The sequence below is a fragment of the Bos grunniens genome, chromosome 8, assembly GCF_055505025.1.
Source record: "Bos grunniens cultivar Pamir isolate PY7600 chromosome 8, Bosgru_T2T1.0, whole genome shotgun sequence".
NCBI classification, from domain to species: Eukaryota; Metazoa; Chordata; class Mammalia; order Artiodactyla; family Bovidae; genus Bos; species Bos grunniens.
Window position 1 is genome coordinate 43,956,853 of NC_141172.1, and position 22,278 is coordinate 43,979,130.

The 22,278-nt window shown below is 40.5% G+C and overlaps 1 protein-coding gene across 15 annotated transcripts in view; it reads left to right on the forward strand.

Moving 5' to 3' along the window:
* TJP2 (tight junction protein 2) overlaps positions 1 to 22,278 on the forward strand; it is a 127,955-nt gene that overhangs the window by 69,492 nt on the left and 36,185 nt on the right. For 12 of the 15 annotated variants that reach the window (XM_086415436.1, XM_086415439.1, XM_086415442.1 and 9 more), the window contains 2 exons: positions 19,175 to 19,228; positions 22,072 to 22,196. In XM_086415436.1, the coding sequence (XP_086271562.1) occupies positions 19,184 to 19,228; positions 22,072 to 22,196 (170 nt within the window). In that variant the 5' untranslated portion in view covers positions 19,175 to 19,183. Of the gene's footprint in view, positions 1 to 10,931; positions 11,103 to 19,174; positions 19,229 to 22,071; positions 22,197 to 22,278 lie in introns of those variants that run through there. The other 3 variants (XM_086415447.1, XM_086415448.1, XM_086415446.1) reach the window with 2 other exon arrangements.

Consider the following 22,278-nt stretch of genomic DNA (forward strand, 5'->3'; position numbering starts at 1 on the left):
AGTTAGAACTGGACATGGAACAACAGACTGGTTCCAAATCAGGAAAGGAGTATGTCAAGGCTGTATATTGTCACCCTGCTTATTTAACTTATATGCAGAGTACATCATGAGAAATGTTGGGCACAAGCTGGAATGAAGATTGTCAGGAGAAATATCAATAACCTCAGATATGCAGATGACATCACTCTTATGGCAGAAAGCAAAGAAGAACTAGAGTCTCTTAATGAAAGTGAAAGAGGAGAGTGAAAAAGTTGGCTTCAGACTCAACATTCAGAAAAGTAAGATCATGGCATCCGGTCCCATCACTTCATGGCAAATAGATAGGGAAACAATGGAAACAGTGACAGACTTTATTTTGTTGGACTCCAGAGTCACTGCAGATGGTGACTGTGGCCATGAAATTAAAAAAACATTTCCTCCTTGGAAGAAAAGTTATGACCAACATAGATAGCATATTAAAAAGCAGAGACATTACTTTGCCAACAAAGGTCCATCTAGTCAAAGCTATGGTTTTTCCAGTAGTCATGTATGGATGTGAGAGGTGGACTATAAAGAAAGCTGAGCGCTGAAGAATTGATTTTTTTTCAACTGTGGTGTTGGAGAAGACTCTTTAGAGTCCCTTAGACTGCAAGGAGACCCAACCAGTCCATTCTAAAGGAAATCAGTCTTGAATATTCATTGGAAGGACTGATGTTGAAGCTGAAACGCCAATACTTTGGGCACCTGATGCGAAGAACTGACTCATTGGAAAAGACCCTGATTCTGGGAAAGATTGAAGGCAGGAGGAGAAGGGGATGATAGAGGATGGGATGGTTGGATGGCATCACCGACTTAATCCATGGACATGAGTTTGAGTAAGCTTGGGGAGTTAGTGATGGACAGGGAGGCCTGGTGTGCAGCAGTCCATGGGGTTGCAAAGAGTCGGACCCGACTGAGCTACTGAGCTAAACTGAAGAAAGAGAAAGACGAGTATCGTATGATGTCACTTATATGTGGAATCTAAAATATGCCACAAATGAACCTATCTATGAAACAGAAACATAGACATAAAGAACAGACTGGTGGTTGCCAAGGGGGAGGGGGTTAATGGAGGGATTGATGCGAGGTTGCGGTTAGCAGATGTAAGCTTATATATATAGAATAGATAAACAACAAGGTTCTACTTAGAGACCTATGTTCAATATCCTATGATAAATCATAATGAAAAGGAATGTTTTAAAAAATACATATGTATAACTGAACCACTTTGCTGTATAGCAGTAATTAACACAACATCGTAAGTCAACTTTACTTCAATTTTAAAAATAAAAATGTATAAGAAGTACTTAGGCAGTTGAAGCCATAAATTGTAAAGTTTTAAATCTCATCCATAGATAATGGCTTAATAGAAAATTATTGTGTCTCTTCTGAGAGCTGGTTGAATTAGTGTTTTTGAAGGGTCATTTGCAAAGTTTTACTGATGTGCCTACAGAAAGAGTTCAGAATATTTTTTCTCCACGATCTCTTCTTCGTTTTTGCAGAAAAGTTTACCAAAAGAATACCAGAAAAATCTTCAAAGTATGAAAACAAGCACTGCTTCTGTAAATAAGCAGTGTTTTGTCCTCAAAGTAGCATTTGACTCATCTTGATAGTGCTGTAAATTGCTAGAATTTAAGTTATTACACATGAAAAGACTTAGAAATGAGCATGTTCTTTAATTCAGAAATACCACAAATTATGGGGGAGGGGCTACATAACAAGAATGTTAACTATAGTATTTGTTATAGTAGCAAAAAATTGGTTACTAGGGATATGGCTAATTATTTGGTAAGCATGACTATTTACAAATTTAAGTTAAACATTTGGTTCCTTAATTTCATTTTGGGTGCTCAGTAGATGCAAGTAGCTAATGGTTTTCATGACAGCTCTGCTAGCATGACACAAAGTTCTCTTGGGAACACTTGAGTGTGCGTCTTTAATGTGCATACTGATCACATGGGGGCTCTTGTTAAAATGCATATTCTTATCAATAGGTCCAAGGTAGGGCTTGAGATTCTGCTTCCAGGTGTTGGCAATACAGTATCGAAATGGGAGGTTCTTTAAGTTCCTGTGCTCATTCCCTGATTCTCATAGGAAAGGCCTGTCTTTGAGGTGCAGGTCTCTGTAGGTTTCCTAACTTGCTGGGGATTAGCCAGGCACACTGATACATGGTGGAAGCACCCTGTGTGAGCTGCCCTCTGATGGTGCCTTGAGACAGGGAGTGACAGTTGACCTTGGGTATTTAGTACAGGGCCAATCCTGCCGGCAGGATTTAGCTGAGCACTCTAATTGGTTTCCTAGCCTACCTTTTGACAGAGCAGTTTATAATTTTCTTTATCTTGGTACCAGCATGGGTGGTGGTTTGTATGTGTGTTTATTTTTTTAAAGTGAGGCTGTGTTTTAAGGTTATACAGGCTTAGTCAGATTTAAAATCATAGAGTAGACAGGACTGTGACTGTGTTGCCAAATTAGCTCCTCCTTTTTTGGCTTATTAATGGCTTCTTTGTGATTACAAATAAGAATGGCCTGTTAAATTGTAATTATAATTTATAGCTTAGTATCCAGAACTATGACCATAGAGGTATTAAGTGTAATTATCTGCTGATGGTATTGTTATTTTTTGCCTCATATCTTATTAAAATTGGACTCATACAGATCTGGATTCAGATAGCGACCATTCACCTGCTAGCTGTGGGGTTATGTGCAAGTTAATTAATACCTCAGGAGATGTATATATACATATACATATATATGTGTATATGTGGCTTTCCAGGTGGCACACTGGTAAAGAATCCACCTGCCAGTGCAGGAGATGCAGGTTCAGTTCCTGGGTTGGGAAGATACCCTGGAGTAGGAATACTGGAGTAGGATACCAGAATGGGTTGCTATTTCCTATGTATGTGTACGTGTGTGTGTGTGTGTGTGTGTGTGTGTGTGTGTATATATTGCATTTCCCTGATGACTTAAGTTATAGAGCATCTTTTCATATGTTTATTTACCATATATATCAATAACCTCAGATATGCAGATGACACCACCCTTATGACTGAAAGTGAAGAAGAACTAAAGAGCCTCTTGATGAAAGTGAAAGAGGAGAGTGAAAAAGTTGGCTTCAGACTCAACATTCAGAAAACTAGGATCATGGCATCTGGTCCCATCACTTCATGGCAAACAGATGGGGAAACAATGGAAACAGTGACAGACTTTATTTTGCTGGGCTCCAAAGTCACTGCAGATGGTGATTGCAGCCATGAAATTAAAAGACATTTGCTCCTTGGAAGAAAAGTTATGACCAACATAGCATGTTAAAAAGCAGAGATATTACTTTGCCAGCAAAGGTCTGTCTAGTCAAAGCAAAGATCTGTCTAGTCAAAGCTATGGTTTTTCCAGTAGTCATGTATGGATGTGAGACTTTGACTATAAAGAAAGCTGAGCACCGAAGGATTGACGTTTTTGAACTGTAGTGTTGGAGAAGACTCTTGACAGTCCCCTGGACAGCAAGGAGATCCAACCAGTCCATCCTAAAGGAAATCAGTCCTGAGTATTCTTTGGAAGGACTGATGCTGAAGCTGAAACTCCAATACTTTGGCCACCTGATGCGAAGAACTGACTCATTGGAAAAGACCTTGATGCTGGGAAAGACTGAAGGCAGGAGGAGTAGGGGACGACAGAGGATGAGATGGTTGGATGGCATCACTGACCGAGTGGACATGAATTTGAGTAAGCTTGGGGAGTTAGTGATGGACAGGGAGGCCTGGCATGCTACAGTCCATGGGGTTGCAAAGAGTCGAACACGACTGAGCGATTGAACTGAACAGAACTTATTGTATATATATCTTCTCTCTGTTGAGGTCTTTGGCCCATTTTTTTTAGTCCAGTAGTTTTCTTATTGTTGAATTTTAGGAGTTCTTTGTATATTTTGGAGAACAGTCCTTTATCAGATGTAATTTTTGCAAATATTTTCTCCCACTCGGTGGTTTGTCTTCTTCTTCTCTTGACATTGCCTTTCACAGAGCAGAAGTTTTTTATTTTAATGAAGTTCAGCTTTTCAATTCTTTGTTTTATGGATCATCAGGACTTCTGTTTTCATATGTTAAAAAAGGGAGAAATTGTGTAGAGTTTTTGGAAGGATTACTGGGCAACAGCCATAAAGCATTCAGCACAGTGTCTGGCACATTGTAACATTCAGTTAATGATGATATATATCAGGCCCCTCATTTAAGCATGTGTATGCAAGGGCGCAGTCATTAGGGAACCTATACGTAACTGGTTATTGGAAGAACCAGAAATAAAATAAAGTCCAGCCCAGTGCCCTTCGTGCACCCTCTTCTTAGCAAGTCACTGTGGATGAGTTACTGAGCCAGGTTGACTGAACCCAGGCCAACTGCTTGAAAGTGACTCTCATGCTTGTTAAGATGTTCTGAGTTGTCAGAGTGATGGGATCCATTGCAGGTCCGGTGTCCAAGCACCACCAGCCGTGTTTTTGGGGTGGGTTGTTTGTTTGCATGCCTGAGATCACTCGTCACTCATGGGTAGGTTCTGAAAGTCACAGAGGCTCTACAGTGGAAAGGATACAGGCGTGCTAGCCATGCTGACGTGGGGTAGAATCTGTCTTCTGCTACCTTGAACTTGTATGACCTCAGACAAGTTACTTTGTCTGACTTCAGTCTTTTCTGTAAAATGAGTCCAATAATTATGATAATGATGATAGCTGAAAATGACAGAGCATTTGCTGTTGGGGGGGCATCACCCTGAATTCTGGGTATAAGTAATCTGATTACATTCTCACAACAACCCTAGCGGGGTAGGTCTTGTAACTGCCCTTGCTTTGCAGGTGGGGGAAACTGAAGCATGGAGAAGTTAAGTAATGGAAGTGGTAGAACAAGGATTAGCATCCCCACTCTCTGGGAATTCCCTGGGGGTCCAGTGGTTAGGACTCGGCGCGCTCATGAGTGAGGGCCCGAGATTTAATCCCTGGTTGGGAACCAAGATCCTACAAACCGTGTGGTACAGCCAAAAAATAAAAAAAAGGATCCTCACTTTTTGATTGCAGAATCCATGGTGCATTTTTTTAAGTCTTAAAAAAAGAAGCTTTATTGAGATACAGTTCACATATCAAAATAAAAAAGTACAATTCAGCGGGTTTTGGTATATTTACGGAGTTGTGTAACCAACACCATATCAGTTTGAGAGCATTTTTATCACCTCGTAAAGGAAACTCCATACCCATTTAGCAAGTTACTCCCCACTTTTACTGATATTCCCCTGTTCCTAGGCAACCACTAATCTACATGTGATCTCTGTGGATTTGCCTCTTCTGGACAGTTTACATAAATGGAATCATAATATTTTGTGATTCTGCAAAATATAATGCATCTGGCTTCTTTTGCTAATAATGTTTTTAAGGTTTATCCTTATAGCATGTATTTTTATGTCTTTCCTTATTAGCCTGAATAATAATCCGTTGTATTCATATACTGCATTTTATTTACCCACTTATAGTTGATGGACATTTGGGTGGTTTCCACGTTTTTGCTACGATAAATAATGCCACTGTGAACATCTGTGTACAGGTGTTTGTGTGGACATATATTTTCATTTCCCTTGGGTTCCATGATGTGTTCTTAGTTAGTCATACTGTGGTCTTCTGGGAAAAAGAACAGGTTCTTAAACGGGAGTGGTCACCTTATATTGCTGCTGCAGAATTATGGTGGGGACCTTAATGGAGAGTGTTAATTGTGTGATGAGCACTGGGTGAAGCTCTTTATAAGCATTTCTCCATTCAGTCCTCACAACAATTATAAAGGGTAGGGATTTTGAGCCCATTTTGTAGATGAAGCAACTGAGCCTCAGCAAAGGAGCTGCTCCAGCTCATGGAGCTTGTCAGGTGTGCGGGAGCTGAGCTTGGGCCCTGGCATGTGCAGGGCTGTAGAGGGCTGTTCCCACCATGTTTTGTGGCCGTGTTTATCAGAGGCATTTATGACCATCCCACCTCCTCCTTGAAAGTTTACTGGCCTGGTATTTACTGTGTTTTTGTGGGAGTTTGCTTCAATTCGCCCTGTCAAACAGATGAGGAGATCCTTGTTTTTACCAACTGGCAGTGGAATTGAGTGGGTGCCCAAGGTCCTGGGTCGGTTGGGAGGGGCAGAGTCTTGGCTGGAAGTGTCGTCTTGGAGCCTGGGTTCATTGCTTTTTGCATTTCAGCACAACGGCTTTTGAAATGCACCTCTAGGCGAATTGTTGTCCTCTCTCTGTTCTTTATTATTTACTTAAATATGCGCTGAAACTTTACCTTAGGTAAACAAAAGATGACGGGTTAAAATAACAGCAGCAGCAAAACCCTCATAACTCTGGTACCCATCAGCAGTAGGTCTGGAATCTAATCCTGGGAATTGTTGAGCTATCGAGAATCCCTCTTTAAACTGCTGTGTGTAGGTTTTTTCGCTCACCCTGGTCACACTCAGCTGTGTCCGTTGTGAGTTGTGTGCTGTGAGCACACTGAGTACACTATTTGTCACTGTTCCCCGTCAGCGTGCACCTTAGTGAGTTGTGAAGGGAGGGTAAAGAGCTGGTGATGATCTTGTTATCATCAAGAACGTGAAATGCTTATGGAATCAACTATGAGAGACTTTAGAAGAAAAAAAAAACATAAGGGTTTGTTTAACTCACTGCTGACTTGGTTACTGCTACTGGAAGGGTTTAGCTTTGAAGAGACACAGGCAGGTGACTGGAAGCCAAAATCTTGGTTTATAATTTAAAAAGAGCAAGAGTGAAGCTCGTTTTCAAACTTTTCTGGGAAAAAGAAGTTTCTATAGGTTGTGGGCATCTGTGAAAAACTCCACAGAGCGCTGTGAGCAAGGTACCTGCTGGTGTTGATAGCTTCCTTCTGTTCCAGTTCTCACACTCATATTGTCTCTTATTTCTGGGGTGGGTGTGTGTTTTAAGACTCCCAAGCTGTAGATTAAGTTATTTAACACCTCTGTTCCATGCTGGGAGTGTAGCATCCAGTGCTTACTTCCCAGCTACACCGAGTGCCTGTCCACATTGTCTTGGACACATCTTACAGGTTATCCCTCCTGCTCTGCCTGTGGCCCTCTCCCCGGATATCCACCCACCCACAGGTCAGTCATCTTTCAGCTCTGGGGTACACAGCCGTCCACCCTGGACCTCTCCTCGCCGTTTCATGACATGCACCCACGCCATCAGTTCCGCATCGTATACACCTGCCCTTCCCTTGGAGATCACCCTGCTCCAGCCCCATGTGGCCTTTTTTTTCATGATTATAAGCTTGTTTTTCACCTCATGGCCTTTGCATCTACTGCTCCCTATACTTGGAGAGAGGTCCAGGTTTTCTTAGGATTCCTTCTTTCCAGTGTCACATCCCATGGCAGTTACTGCTACTGGAGATTATATGTTTACTTGTCTGTTGTCTGTTTTCTCTGTTAAAATCCTTCCTGTGTGGGGAGAACTGATTCGTGTACCCCCAGCAGTGTCTGAGATGTCCTAGCTTCCTGAGTATTTGTTGAGTTTATGAGCCTTGTCTATCCATCTACGGTTGTAGTTGGACTGCATTGGGATTACTGTTTACATGTCCTGGTTCCCCCCTGTACTGTCACTGCCTGAGGGTAATGATGTAGGATGATTTTTCTTTTATCCACAGGGTGGGTGCTAATTGCTCAGTAGATGTTTTTCAAATATGTGACTATGGATCTTGGGAAAGGTAAATCCCTAAACTCTTGATCTTCTCATGGAGGCAGCTGTCCACCGCCAAATGTCCTTTAGATGCCACTGATAGAACATCTGCTCATCAGAACAGGCTGCAGTGGTTCTGATCGCCTTTTCACCAGTGACCCTCTGCCTTTCTTTTTCAGGGTCTGTGCCCTCTGCTGCTCTTTGGGTCCTGCACAATCCAGTGCACATGTGTTCAGTCGTGTTTGACTCTTTGCAACCCCATGGACTGTAGCCCGCCAGGCTCCTCTGTCCCTGGGATTTCCCAGGCAAGAATACCAGAGTGGGTTGCTATTTCCTTCTCTAGAGGAAATCTTCCCGACCCATGGATCCAACCCGCAACTCCTGCATTGGCAGGCAGATTCTTTACCACTGAACCACTTTGTAAACCCTGCACAACTGACCCCCACCCCCAATTGTATTCATTCGTCAGACCTCATCTCAGTGGCCTTGTTCATGGGAAATAGCCCCTATTCCCCAGTCATTCAATGAGATCAGGTGCTAGCTCCTGTCAAACTTCCTGAAGACAGTGCTATATATGGTTTGATCCTCATTTGAACATCAGGATCTGGCATGTTGCGCTTGGTAAACGTTTGTTGAATGAGTGAGTAAAGAATTAATATGAAAGTATATACACTACTATATGTAAAATAGATAGCCAGTGGAAAATGGCTGTAATACTCAGGGAGTTCAAACTGGTGCTCTGTGACAACCTAGAGGGGTAGAATGGGGTGGGAGGTGGGAGGGAGGTACAAGAGGGAGGGGACATATGTATGCCTAAGGCTGATTCATGCTGAGGTATGGCAGAAACCAACACAATATTGTAAAGCAATTATCCTTCAATTAAAAATAGATTTAAAAAAATTAGTGTATTTACATACCCATGTTCATAGCGGCAGTATTCACAATTCAAGAGGTAATAGTAACCCAAGTGTCCATTGATGGATGAATAAATAAAATATGGCATACCACATACAATGGAATATTAGCCTTAAAAAGGAAGGACAATCTGACACATGTAGCAAGGATTAACCTTAAGGACATTATGCTAAATGAAATAACCCAGAACCAAAAAAGCCAAATACTATATGATTCCACTTGCATGAGATATTCGAAATAGTTACGTTCATGGAAACAGAAAGAATAGTGATTGTGAGGGGCTGAGAGGAGGAGGAATGAGTTGTTATTGAAAGGGTCTAGAGTTTCAGTTTTGCAAGATGAGAAAGTATTGGAGATTGGCTGCATAACAATATCAACAGACCTAACACTACTGAATTGAATACTTAGAAGTGGTTAAGATGGTACATTTTATGTTATGCAGTGTTTTTTTGTTGTTGTTTTGCTAAGTTGTGTCCATGTTGTTTTGCTGCAGTCATCTCTGACTCTTTGTGACCCTATGGACTGTAGCCCTCCAGGTTCCTCTGTCCATGGGATTCTCCAGGCAAGAATACTGGAGTGGGGATCTTCCCAACCCAGGGATTGAACCCACATCTCTTATGTTTCCTGCATAATTTAAAAAAAAAAAAAAAAGAGTGAGTGATGGCAGAAACCGTAAGTTCTGGAAATCATTGAAGAAAAATCTGGAATTGTTAACTTGTAGAATGCCAGTGACTTCTAGGTAATGTTCATACATTTAAGGGAAAGAAGTATTTATTTCCTCATCAGAGCAGCAGGAGTGTTTTCCTGAGGATGGTCACAGGAAAGGAGCAAGCTGCTTTGTGCCCTCCATCCATGCTCCTCTGTGCCTGGGGCCTGGGCTGAGCCTTTCTGGTGTGGGGTGCCTGCACACCCGGGGTCGAGTCCTGGGCATCCGCTCAGCTCCCAAGGTCCCACTTCAGTAGGGCTCCTTTGTCTTCCGTGCCCTCTCAGTGTAAGATTTGAAACAAACTTTCATTCATTTCTGATCCCGTTTTGCTGGCCCAGCACTTCTGAAGCACCTACTCTTACGGAGTCCAAGGGAAGGCCCTGAACACTTTAGAGAGCCCATTCAGCATGTGCGCTTTGCACTTTGTAGGGAGAGGTTGCTGCGTTCCAGGCTGACACTGGCCCTCTGAGGTGTAGGTATATTTTCCTCATTTAGTTATGTTATCCCAGGCCCCACAGCTCGGTGACAGGACAGAGATGGCCCCCAGATTGTCCTTGTCTCTGCGTCAAGTTGCTCCTTACCCAGTATTCTTGCCTGGAAAATCCCATGGACAGAGACGGCTGGTGGGCTACATAGGGTTAGGGTTAGGGTTACAGTCCACGGGGTCACAAAGCGTCAGACACGACGGAGCACACAACCTCAAACAATGTAGAGGGCACACTCCTCCTTGCAGCCAGCTTAGTCTGGCCCATTGGTGTAACATACAATATACGGTGACAAGGACCACCGCTCCCCAAGACCATGCTTCCAAAATCCCAACCTAGCTCCCAAACCCCCAGCATCCCATACAGGCTTTCTTAGATGTTCAAAAACCCAAAATGTGCTTTTCCACCCCCACCCTCTGCAAGTGGTGAAGGCAAAGAAATGGAGAGCAGGGTTCTTTGTTATTCTTTTATCTGTGAAGTTTACAGAAAGGGGTGAGAGAGGAGGAGGCTCTGCTGAGTGAGCACTCTGCCCCCGCTATGGCCCTGATTGTACCCACTGCCCGAGTGTAGACGTAGTTATCTCCAAGGATGAGCAGCTTCGTATCTTCAAGCCTTTTAATTTTCTAGGTGATAACAGCAATCCTAGGCACCTGAAACATTACCCGTTGCTGTTCAGCCAGCTTATGCTTTTCGTGTATGTGTGGGGCGGGGTGGGCAGCGAGGGGGAGCATCTATGTAAATAAATACTTCTCTAAGTGTTCCTTTCCACAATATTGCTCTAGAATGTCCTACTTAACTTAAAAAGTTTCTACTCAGATACTGAATCATTTTACATGTCTAAAAGGAGTATTTACTCTTAATTCTCTAGTTCTCTGGCATGGGAGAGAGGGAGGGAAAGAAAGCCAGCAGAGTGGTGCAAATCCAGAATGCTTTCTTTTTCCTCATAAGTAGTGCTTTTCAGAGTGTTTGGTGTCCCGCTGTATGGATGTGTCACTGTGTGAGATGACAACAGGATTTGCTGGGAATGTGGGCCACTATTGTATCCGCCTTACGTAACCACGTGGAGTGGTGGCAATGGGCGAGCAGCCTGGGATGTAGGCAGTGCCTTGGCTAGTCACCCTCCAGAGGCCATGAAGACCGCACAGTTCCTCCAGAGGATGTGGGTCCAGGCTGTTAAAAAGTTGGGGAGATTGAAAGGCCATGTGAGTCCCTCCGCAAGCTCTCCTTTCCCCCTTTTCTTCCCCAACCTTTCTTTGTGGGAAATTGGGAGGGGGAGCCTTCTCACAGTGATTCCTTTCTCCTCTGATTTATTTGTGCTTTGGGCAGCCCTCAGGAATGAACTGTGAGATGCAGATTGTAGTCATTGGTGGGTTTAAAAAATACTTGTCTTATATTAGGCAGACTTACGTGAAACTGATAGCCTCTTAATGGGATTTATGAATCAAAGGCTGCTGTTTTCCCTGTGTTGGGAATCTGCGAGCACGGTGTTGCTTTCTGGGGAAAGATGTTTGTTTATATTTGGGTAATTGTAATTTCTTATTTTGGGTAAAAAGCTTTCTGCTTCCCTATCTAGCAGAAATCTATATTTTTCTTCTTACTATTATTTTTTAGTATTCTTTTTATCTTGGTTTCTAAATGATAGAAAAAAGTTTTTTCCCTTGTTCTTTTTTTCCCCCAATAGATTGAACATGGAATGCACTGTAGCATGTATAAGCGTTTACTTCTATGACGGGATTTTTATCAAACATGTCCCTTATGGGCAGATATTGATTCATCTCTGGCTCTGACTTTCCATCACTGAAAACCAACAGTTTGTAGATAAGAAGCTTAGAAATTTCCTGTCGGGAGAGTCAAGGCAGTGAAGACTTTTAGTGACTGCCTCCTAGTTGTTTTTTTATCACATTTTGATATTCTTTATGTAAAATATGGGATTTACCTATTTGGCCAAGATTTTTCAAAGGAAAGAAACTTTAACAACTAGAGAGTATTTTTAGAGACAAATCAAATAACTATTTGTCCCTTTCTCATTCTTCATGTATATACGTTACTGCCAACACAAAGCTTTTTATTTACAGTTTTTAAAAAATGGCCCCCTTTTATCTTTCTGCGTTGTCTAGGAATGAGTCATTACAATTTCGTGGGGGTGGTTATTCACCTTACATACAGAAAAAGTGAAAGTGATGTAGGGAAGAGCACTGGAGATCCTCCTGCTGCTGGAATGTTGTTTCTTGGGTTGAAAAGGAGACTTGGCTTCTTCTGCAGCCTTCTGCTCCTCTGGAGCCAGCCTGCTTCTGCACCTTGCCTGCCTTCAGGCACCTCTCAAATTACTGCTCCCATCCCCTCCTTGCCCTCTGGCAGTCTGAATGATCGCACTTTTGCTCTTTGGCTTTGCCATCTGTACTGCATTAACGAATATTGGTATGAAGTCCTTGGGCTAGGAATCATTGGGTACGCTTTGGTGTTCACTCATGAGCCCACCCTTCCTTCCTCCCTGTTTTTTAACTCACAAAGTGTTTGGTATATAAGAGAATTATGTCTCTAAATCATAAAGTGTAATTATAAAATACACTCGTGAGCCCGTCACGATACCCATGGACCCTCACTAGGGTGGACCCCAGGTCCTGCCTCACTCATCTACCTCATCCTGGGTCACACACACACGCAAACACCTCTAAACAAAAGTGTACAGTGCAGCGGTGTCCCATATATTCACATTTCCACAAAATAGTGTTTGCTCTTTGAATTATGTAAAATGATAGCTCTCTATATAAATCCTTGTAGGATGTTATGTTTGAGATGCTTCTGTGTTGTGGATGTGTGGCTCTAGTTTTCATTGCAGTACAGCATTGCATTTTAATAGTATATCACAATTTATTTGTCTGTTCTGCCCTTTATAGATCATTCAGGTTGTCTCAGCTTGGGCTCTTGAAACATTCCTGCTGTGAATACTCTGTGGATCTGTGCGTGTGCACATACTGGCACATTTCTCTTGGGCCTCTGACCAGGAGAGAAATCATTGCATCGTGAATATGACTCCCTTTACCCTGCCTGATATGTGTGTACTTTTCCTATGGCCTTGCATGTGAAGCTCTCCGAAGGCTAAGCAGCGCCCTGCCCGCGTTCATTTGCAGTGTCTAAATATTGATGGCAGTTCTCGGATCTCTGCACAGCTGGGCACAGGTTAGGTGGGGCCCGTTGGCCCAGTTTGAAAGGCATGGTCTCAGCTGTCAACTAAGCCGATGCATGCCTGCAGGCTGTCCCTGGGGATGTATCGGGAGCTGATTTTCTGTGATTGTGTAGGGTGCTGTGTGTTTCTGGAAAGATAGTTATCCAGATGAGGCAGAGAAGACACTCAGTGATTTGCTGTTTTGGGCACACCTGTGGTTGGTAAGCTCTATGTGGACTTTGGCTGTTTTATTCACCTGTAGTCCAGGCACCACAAACCCACATGCTTGGCACATAATGGATGCTCAATAAGTATTTTTGAGTGAGTGAATAAGTGAACGAATGAAAGAATGAAGGGTTTTCTGTGAGACCTTTGTAAAAAGTCACAGCTTTATGGGTTGTATGCAACATGAAGTGAAGTGAAGTGAAGTAGCTCAGTTGTGTCCGACTCTTTGCGACCCCATGGACTGTAGCTTATCAGGCTCCTCCGTCCATGGGATTTTCCAGGCAAAAGAGTGCTAGAGTGGATTGCCATTTCCTTCTCCAGGGGATCTTCCCAACCCAGGAATCGAACCCGGGTCTCCATGCAACATGGTTTATTTTTAATGCTCAAGAGAGCTATTAAAATTTATTTTCACTCTAATTTCTTCACCTTTAAAATTAAAATTTGAAATTTATCATTTAATATAGTCTCTTAAAATTTAAGTAGTTAATAATGGTTTGTGTCACAGCCCATTAACTCTAGGTAAGAAAAGGTTGCTTATAATCTGAGTGGTTTCATAACAAGTTGATGAAGTCTTTGGTGTTTGGCAAGGTCTGATTGATTTAAAAATTTGATTCATTCTTGTGATTGGCACAGTAGTGGTAAGGGATTAATCCTTTCTCTGACAAATCGAATTTAAATTACTCCTGCAGGCAGCACAGGATTACTTAAAGGCAGTTTAATCTTATTAAGAAAGAATAGCGAATTACAAAAGCCAGGTTCATACTTGGAGAATGTTTTGAAGTAATATATTTATTTTGCTAACTGATAAAAAATTTTAAACTGTTAATAGAGAGTTTTCTGTTTTTATTTTTGACATATATTCTAAAAGCAATGTGCTCATAAAAATATTCTCTAAACCCTCACAACTTCTGGAGAAATTCCAGTCCTTTCCCTGTATGCTTACAAAAATAAATAAGTCAGGGAAATAAGAAACAAGAACAAACAATGATGTTTTGTACCTTGATTCTTTTTCCTTTAATTGACATTTAAGTGTGTGTGTGTGTGTATGTATATATATGTATATAAAACCAGTCTCTTATTGTTGAGCACTTAATTGATTATTAAAAACTATAAATAGCTGTATATGTATATAAATTTATATGTATATCTTTGTGCACTTGTACAAGTATTTCTGTAGAATAAATTACTAGAACTGGAACTGATTGATTAAGTGGCATGTAGATTTTACATTTTGAAATAAATTAGGCATTTGCCTTCTGGAAGATTTATTCCAATTTATATCCCCACTGCTTCCCAAGAACAGGCTGGCCTAAAAACATAAAACTAATTCTCTTTCTAATTGAAAATATGGTCATCATGATGAAAAAAACTTTAGAAATGGACAGAAGTTAAATGATTATTTCAGTGCCTGTGTGTTTCACTGTGAATTGATTTATTTAACCTAAAGATCACTGTCCTTTTGGGAATTATACTCTCCATCCACCCCATAGCATTGTCCAGTCCTCGGGGTCATTGTCATCTTTCCTGATGACTTTTAAACACATTTTTGGGGTAGGATACTGAATGATGTTTTTTCTTAATGCATGAGAGTATAGCTATATTCAAAGAGGAGTTGGCAACTGTATTTATTTTACCACAACTTTCAGAGTAATTCACTGTTGAACTCTGTCAGCTTTAAAGTAAAGTGCAGAGAAGAAACTTGGAAAACATACGTGTTAGTAAGATTACTTCCAGGTAATGGTGGATTGGTTGTATTGAAGCCACATTGAAAACAGGTGTCGAGATGTTAGGAAGTGTTCTGTGAAAATGGAAAGGGACGATCGGTTCTGATCAGCTGGATTTCTGCTTATTATTTCCCTTTAAGAAAAAACACTTTAAAAAAAAATAATAGGAAAGTTGTGTTATACTGGCACAAATTGGAAAATGCTGTTATAGAAAACAAAAATCCAGAGAGAAATGGCCATAAACTATTTCTCTCTGGAACACCAGACCATAGGCACCTGAGTTTCCAGCTAACCACCTCAAGCGTGATATGGAAAAAGCAGAGAGCCACTGAATGGAGTAGAAATTTACTTTAAAGGAAAACTTGTATGTAATAGAAATCGGTGCCTTCATCATATTAATTGGGTGATGAATGAATAATATATCCATTAGTTTATGGAAAAGAAAACATTTTTGAGTGCCTACTCTGTGTGCCAGACACTGTTCTAGAAGATATGAGACAAAAGTGAGTGAGATAGAAAAAAGTCACTTGAAAATCCGTTTTCTTTTTTTTTAATTGAATAACAGTGATCATGGTGAATAAACTTAAACAGTGGGAGAGATTTACATATTTGAGACAGTCACCTCTTTCGAACGCTTACATATTTCATTGTGTTGCCATGCCTTCATTTAGCCTAAGCATCACCCCTTTTTGGACACTAATGCACCCCACCCCAAAAGCACTCAGTCCCAGGTGTGCTGGTAGCACAGAAACTAATTCTCACCTTTTCCAGGCACCATTTTTTGAGTTCTTTCTAACCCTAGAGACAATCTAAGTTCTATTTTTAAATCTCTTTCTGAGAATTCTGATCTCTTGGAACCAGATGGTATTAACCAGAGAAATGTCCCCACAGTGAGTACATAGAGGGAGGAGGGAACTAAAGGATTATAAACTCCTCTCGATTTGAGTAATCAGTGGCAGCCACTCAAAAGTAGTCTTGCTCATCTTTACAAACAAAATTGCCTTTTTCTAACCCCATTCTACCAAAAGAAAGAAATTATCTGCCAAGTGGCATCTCCCCCCGCCCACCAAGCCTAAGAGTTTAACTGGGTGAAACAGGATGACAGTATCTGGACATGTTTTGATTCTCTTCTCTCAGTCTTATTAGTAGCAGTGCGGGAATTGGCAAATTTGAGTTTAAAAAAATTTTAATGTAAAATAGCTAGAGAGTTTTTCTTAAATTATTTGTAAATAAGAACAGTAAAGCTTTTTATTCATATAATTAAATTTCTTTAAGTCCTTATGTTTTAGATATTGTCTGTTAAAAAAACATGTAACTAGATCTTCTTGTTTTTAATCCATTTTGACCATCTGTCTTTGTTGTGATAACTCTACATTCATTTCTACAATCATAGTTTATGTTTTGTACTAATATTTGCCCTCCTTTTACTAAATTTCCCATTTTGTCTCTTCTGCCTTCTTTTGGATTGACTTTTCATTTTATTTTTCCCTTTGCTATTCTGGAAGTTATATATTCTAATTATTCTTATGGTGGTTATACCAGAAAATTTAATATGTGGATTTTACTCAATGAAGTTCAAAATTAATCAACAGTTTAATTCTGCTCTTGAATGCAATATTTAGAATAATTAAATCATGTTACAGTCTTCTAGATTTATATACTGTGTTGCCTGGGGGTGTGTGTGTGTGTGTGTGTGTGCGTGTGCTCAGTTGTTTCCTACCTTTTGAGACCCCATGGACTGTAGCCAGCCATGCTTCTCTGTCCATGGAATTTTCTAGGTGAGAATACTGGAGTGGGTTGCTATGCCCTCCTCCAGGGGATCTTCTGACCCATGGATCGAACCCACATCTCCTGCATCTCCTACTTCAGCAGGTGGATTCTTTACCACTGAGCCACTTGGGAAGCTCACAGAATTTTAGTTCTGTCTTAGTTAACTCTCAGAAATTTCACATTTGTTACAGTTGCATATAGCCAATATACATCCAGATGTACATCCCTTCTTGTCTTTTATTCTTCTTTCTGGGATTATTTTCCTTTCTTAAATTTGTCCTTTGGAAGTTCTTTTACTGCTTGTCTGTGGTAATAGTCTGTCTTAATTTTGTTTTTTAAAAAATGTCCGTCCCCCAAATCAACAGATACTATTTTAAAGATATAGTTCTACTAAGTTCAGGCTTTCATTATTGCTGTTTCAAAGTCAAATGTTATTCTAATCGCTCTTTTGTACTCTTTTCTGCCTGCTGCTAAGTCACTTCAGTCGTGTTTGACTCTGTGCGACCCCATAGACGGCATAGACGGCAGCCCACTAGGCTCCTCTGTCCCTGGGATTCTCCAGGCAAGAACACTGGAGTGGGTTGCCATTTCCTTCTCCAACGCATGAAAGTGAAAAGTGAAAGTGAAGTCACTCAGTTGTGTCCGACTCCTAGCCACCCCATGGACTGCAGCCCACCAGGCTCCTGCGTCCATGGGATTTTCCAGGCAAGAGTACTGGAGTAGGGTGCCATTGCCTTCTCTTTTCTGCCTAGCTGCTCTCAAGTCTTATATCTTTTTCTGTAGTAAGATTACCATGTTTTTCAAAGTGATATTTTTAATTTGTTTTTTTAATTTACCCTGTTTGTGATGTATCAGTCTTGAACCTGAGGAATCATCAGGTCGTCTTGTTTTGGAGTATTGCATCTGTCTCATTTTCTTAACTTCTGGAAATCTAAATAGACACATTGTAAGACTATCTCACTTTCAATTTCTTTCACCTGCTTCACTTTTTTAATGATTTGTGCTGCACCAGGTAATTTATTCACATCTTTCTTCCAATTCATTATTATCTTCAACTTTCTATGCTATGTGGTTCAATCCATTTTTAAACTTAATTTTATTATCGTATTTTTTTTATTTTTTTAAAAATTTTAGATTTGCCTGATCATTTTTGATACTATTCTTTGATTACACTTTGAATTCCCCCTTTTTAATTTCTTATGAAAAACACATGAAACATATACTTTTCTTTTGGTCTGTGATTGATTTTTTCCAAAATGCATAGCCTTTGATTCTGCAGTTTATTTCTCTTAACTCTCACTAATGATGACCTGTTTTGTGTTTGTGTTTAAACTGTGAACTCGTTTGTGTTCCACAGATACTTGTCTGCAGGATTCTCTGAAGCCTGTTTTTTAGTGTGTTCCTGGGTATTTTTAGTGTGTTCATGGAATATTTCATTCACTCCATGTACCTGGGTGGTGCCGCCAATGTAGAACCACTTTGGGTATGAGTGTTTTAGTAGGGGAGGGTGTCGTCACATCTATAATATGAATTTCAGTCTCAAGCCTGAGTGAGTACAGGTCTCTCAATACAGGAATTCTCCAGAGAGATATTTTTAGTTCTTTCCACTCTGCCCAGAGCCAAGAATGAGACAGGCAGCTGTGCCTGCTGTCTCCATCTGCCTCGCGTGCTTTTCCCCCTTATACATCCACTCTGATCTGATCTCTACCCTGTTTACATCTGCAGTTTTCTCTCTTTCCAGCCTCCTGTTGAAATGCCTGCTGCAGTGCTGCCTTATCTCTCTGGTTTTGAGCTTTCTTGGCATTTCTTGTCTTTAATGATTTCCCCTCAAAGCTAGCATGCATTTAATGGATTATTATGATTATGAAATGATATCCACTATTTTTCAGGTTTGTCTATACATCTATTTTAGAATATTGTCAGAAATTGATACCTAGGGGGTCTGTTTATGCTGGTATTATCATCTTTTACACCCATAATACTGATGGGGAAAAGGCCAAGGGGTCCCACACACCTTGATACAAATAGTATCAAGTTTGGCACTCTCTTGATAAAGGCCAAAGATTCCCTTAGACTTAAAAATGCATAAACTTGCCTAGGAAGTTGCTTTTGACAGGAGGAAGGGGAATTTTTTTTTTTAATTGAAATATATCTGTTTCCAACTCTAGATAAGGGCTTTTATTATGACCATGTTTTGGAGTGGTGATAAGAAAAAAGCTTAACACTTAATATTTCTTCCTTTTTAGGGTCTATCTCTCAGTATGTATTTCACTAATTTTCCTTGTATTGTTAAGACTGTCATTTCATTGAAGGAAAGTGTGTTTGAAAATAAGTAGTATAATGTTCCCACTCTTTTTGATGTGTGGAATGTGTGAGCTGGCCTTTCTATGGAGGCATTTTGAATTACAGTTTTATTTGTAGCATTGAAATGCTTGTGGTTTTAATCAAATTGGTTTTGATTCTTTTAAAACAGGCTCCAGGCATGGAAGAACTGATATGGGAACAGTACACTGTGACCCTACAGAAGGTGAGTGTAACGTATGTCATATCTGCTACAATCTGTTCTTATATTTACAGATCATGGATCTTTTTTTAATTGAAGTATAGTTGATTGACTATGTTTCAGGTATACAGCACAGTGATTCATGTGTATATGTATACAGAAACACATACACACTTTTTCAGATTCTTTTCCATTATAGGTTATTAAAAGATACTGAATATAGTTTCCTGTGCCTTCTAGCAGGACTCTGTTGTTTATTTTATATATAGTTGTATGTATCTGTTCATCTCAGATTCCTAATTTATTCCCCCTTCCTTTTCCCCTTTGGTAACCTTAAGTTTGTTTTCTATGTCTCTGTTTCTGTTTTATGGGTTCATTTGCATTAATATCTTTTCTTGGATTCCACATACAAGTGGACTGCTGCTGCTAAGTCACTTCAGTCGTGTCCGACTCTGTGCGACCCCATAGACAGCAGCCCATCAGGCTCCCCCGTCCCTGGGATTTTCCAGGCAAGAACACTGGAGTGGGTTGCCATTTCCTTCTCCAGTGCATGAAAGTGGAAAGTGAAAGTGAAGTCGCTCAGTCATGTCTGACTCTTAGCGACCCCATGGACTGCAGCCTACCAGGCTCCTCGGCCCATGGGATTTTCCAGGCAAGAGTACTGGAGTGGGGTGCCATTGCCTTCTCCAATACAAGTGGACATATAATGACTGTTATTCCATTTATATATACCATAACAGATCATGGATCTTATTTTTTTGTACACAGACACAATTACTGCATTAACAAGGATTTGTATGTTCTATTTTTGGCTAAGATCTGTATAATATAGAAGAATCATAGAGATTCATTAATGTATTCACATGTCTTCAGATAGAATATTTTACAGGAAAAAGAGGAAAGAAAAGGAGGAATGGAAATAATCTGTTCTGTTTAATGTTAAGGCAGCTTCTACAACATCTGTAATTTTAAGTATAGCATTTATAACATCGTTCCCTCAGTAAGTTTTAAGTCCAAACTAGACTTCAAAACGTTGGTTTAGCACTCGGGAGACATGGGTTGTATTCCTTGTCCCACTCCTGATTGTATTAATGGGGCTAAGTTAATCAGATTTTTAATGATGCCCCCTCAGCCTTCCCCCGACACACAATGGGATTGAAAGTAGAAGTAATATCATAAAGTTAGATCATAAAATACATCAATGTATTTTACTGCATTTTTAAAGTTATGTCACAGGTATTACCCCTCTTGGTTAAATTAGGTAATACAAAGAACTTCTAGAACTTGGAGTCTAATACACATTAATAACTGCTGCTTAATAAATGCTAGCTCTATTCCTTTTTATTCTGACAGCAGAGTTCGAGGTAGGCATGATAGGTGTTAGCACCACTTAAGACGAGTGCAGCCATTAGGAACTTGTAAGTGATTTGTGTGTGGCTAAATGAACTAAACACACACTCGTGATTCCAAAGTCTTACTCATCAAGCTGCCTTGGTCAGCCTCATGATTTTCTTGGGCCCTGTATGGGTCTTTCCCACTCTGAGTCCTTCCAGTCTCTGTCACCATGTAAATGGAGTCTAAGTTCCTCAAAGGGGGAGTTTTCCTTTGACCATCACAACCATAAACTTCAGACCTTGACTTCAGTGGAAACTGGTTTCTGAATAAATGTGTATGGAATCAATTTAGATAGAAAAACACAGATGGATGCTCAGGTGCTGAAACTTCTGGAGCAGTAATCATGATTTCTTGAGTTGAGGGGCCTCCCCCTTTAGGTCTTATTTTTCACTTCCTGTCATTTTCTGGGGCTTCTATTCTGACTGTTTTCTCTGCCCGTTCGCCATATACCACTTGAATTTGAACCACAAATTGGCAAAGGTGAGAAACATTTTAGGCCTGGTCCAGAGGATAGAGCTTTTTCTGTGTGGAAACTGGTATCAGGCAACAGTCCTGCCAAATCAAAGCCATGGGGTTAATGGACAGCTGCCCAGCTTGTTCTGTGTTTCTGTTTGCTGTAAATTGGCATAGTGGGCCCCACACACAAAAAAGTGGGAACTTTTTTTTTGGGTGAAGGTTTCTTTTATTCTCTGAATAGATTTTTATATAATCAAACCCTTATTTAGCCTTATAGCCACATATATCCCTGGGTGTGAATATAGTCCACGTATAGTTCATATAGTCACCTGGATGAAATCCAGGAGCTTAGCTTTTTTGAACACTGAAATGCATTAAGATTCTGTATTATTTGGGTTCACCCTTATATATTTCTAGATTAATCTTGAATCTCATTCATCTCTATTTCCATCCTAAATGCATGTAGAAAAGAATTTAATACTTTGCTCTCTCATAAGATGTCAAAAATAAGTTCATCTTCAGATTTTGTCTTTAAAATCCATATACTTCTTCTTCACTGTACATTAAAATGAGACCATTAGCTCCTCTAACTTGTAAGTTAAAGGTATTCTTTAAAAATACGATTTTTGCACAGATTCAGTTGTGACAAGCTTTTCCAGTTCAGGCCTGGATACGAGAACAGGTGTGATTGGTGATTCCAATAGCACATACTTATTTGGACAGAAGATGTAATTTCCATCCCCTGCCAGCTTCTAGTGATAACTCCAGTCTGCGCTATTAATCTTGTCCAGCTTTCACAAGGCTGTTCCTTTTAGATAAGGTGTTTCCCTTTATAAACCTGTCGGCTAATCACGATGATGCTGTGTTCCGTTTCTCACTTGTTTCTCTAAGCCCTCTGTTTCTGAACTGTCTCTGGTTATTGGTTTGACCTTTATTTTATTGACTGCTGGTAATAAATCCTGAAAGCCACTTATAGAGGATTTTATTTTTATTTTTATTGTAACTTCAATGACCAGGATTCCAAGAGAGGATTTGGAATTGCAGTATCCGGAGGCAGAGACAACCCCCACTTTGAAAATGGGGAGACATCCATCGTCATTTCTGATGTGCTCCCGGGTGGGCCCGCCGATGGGCTGCTTCAGTGAGTGTCCTTCCTCCTGCTCCCAATCCCTGCCAGTCCACTGGTTGGCCCTGGACAGGGGGCGTTTGGTGGTGTGCACTTT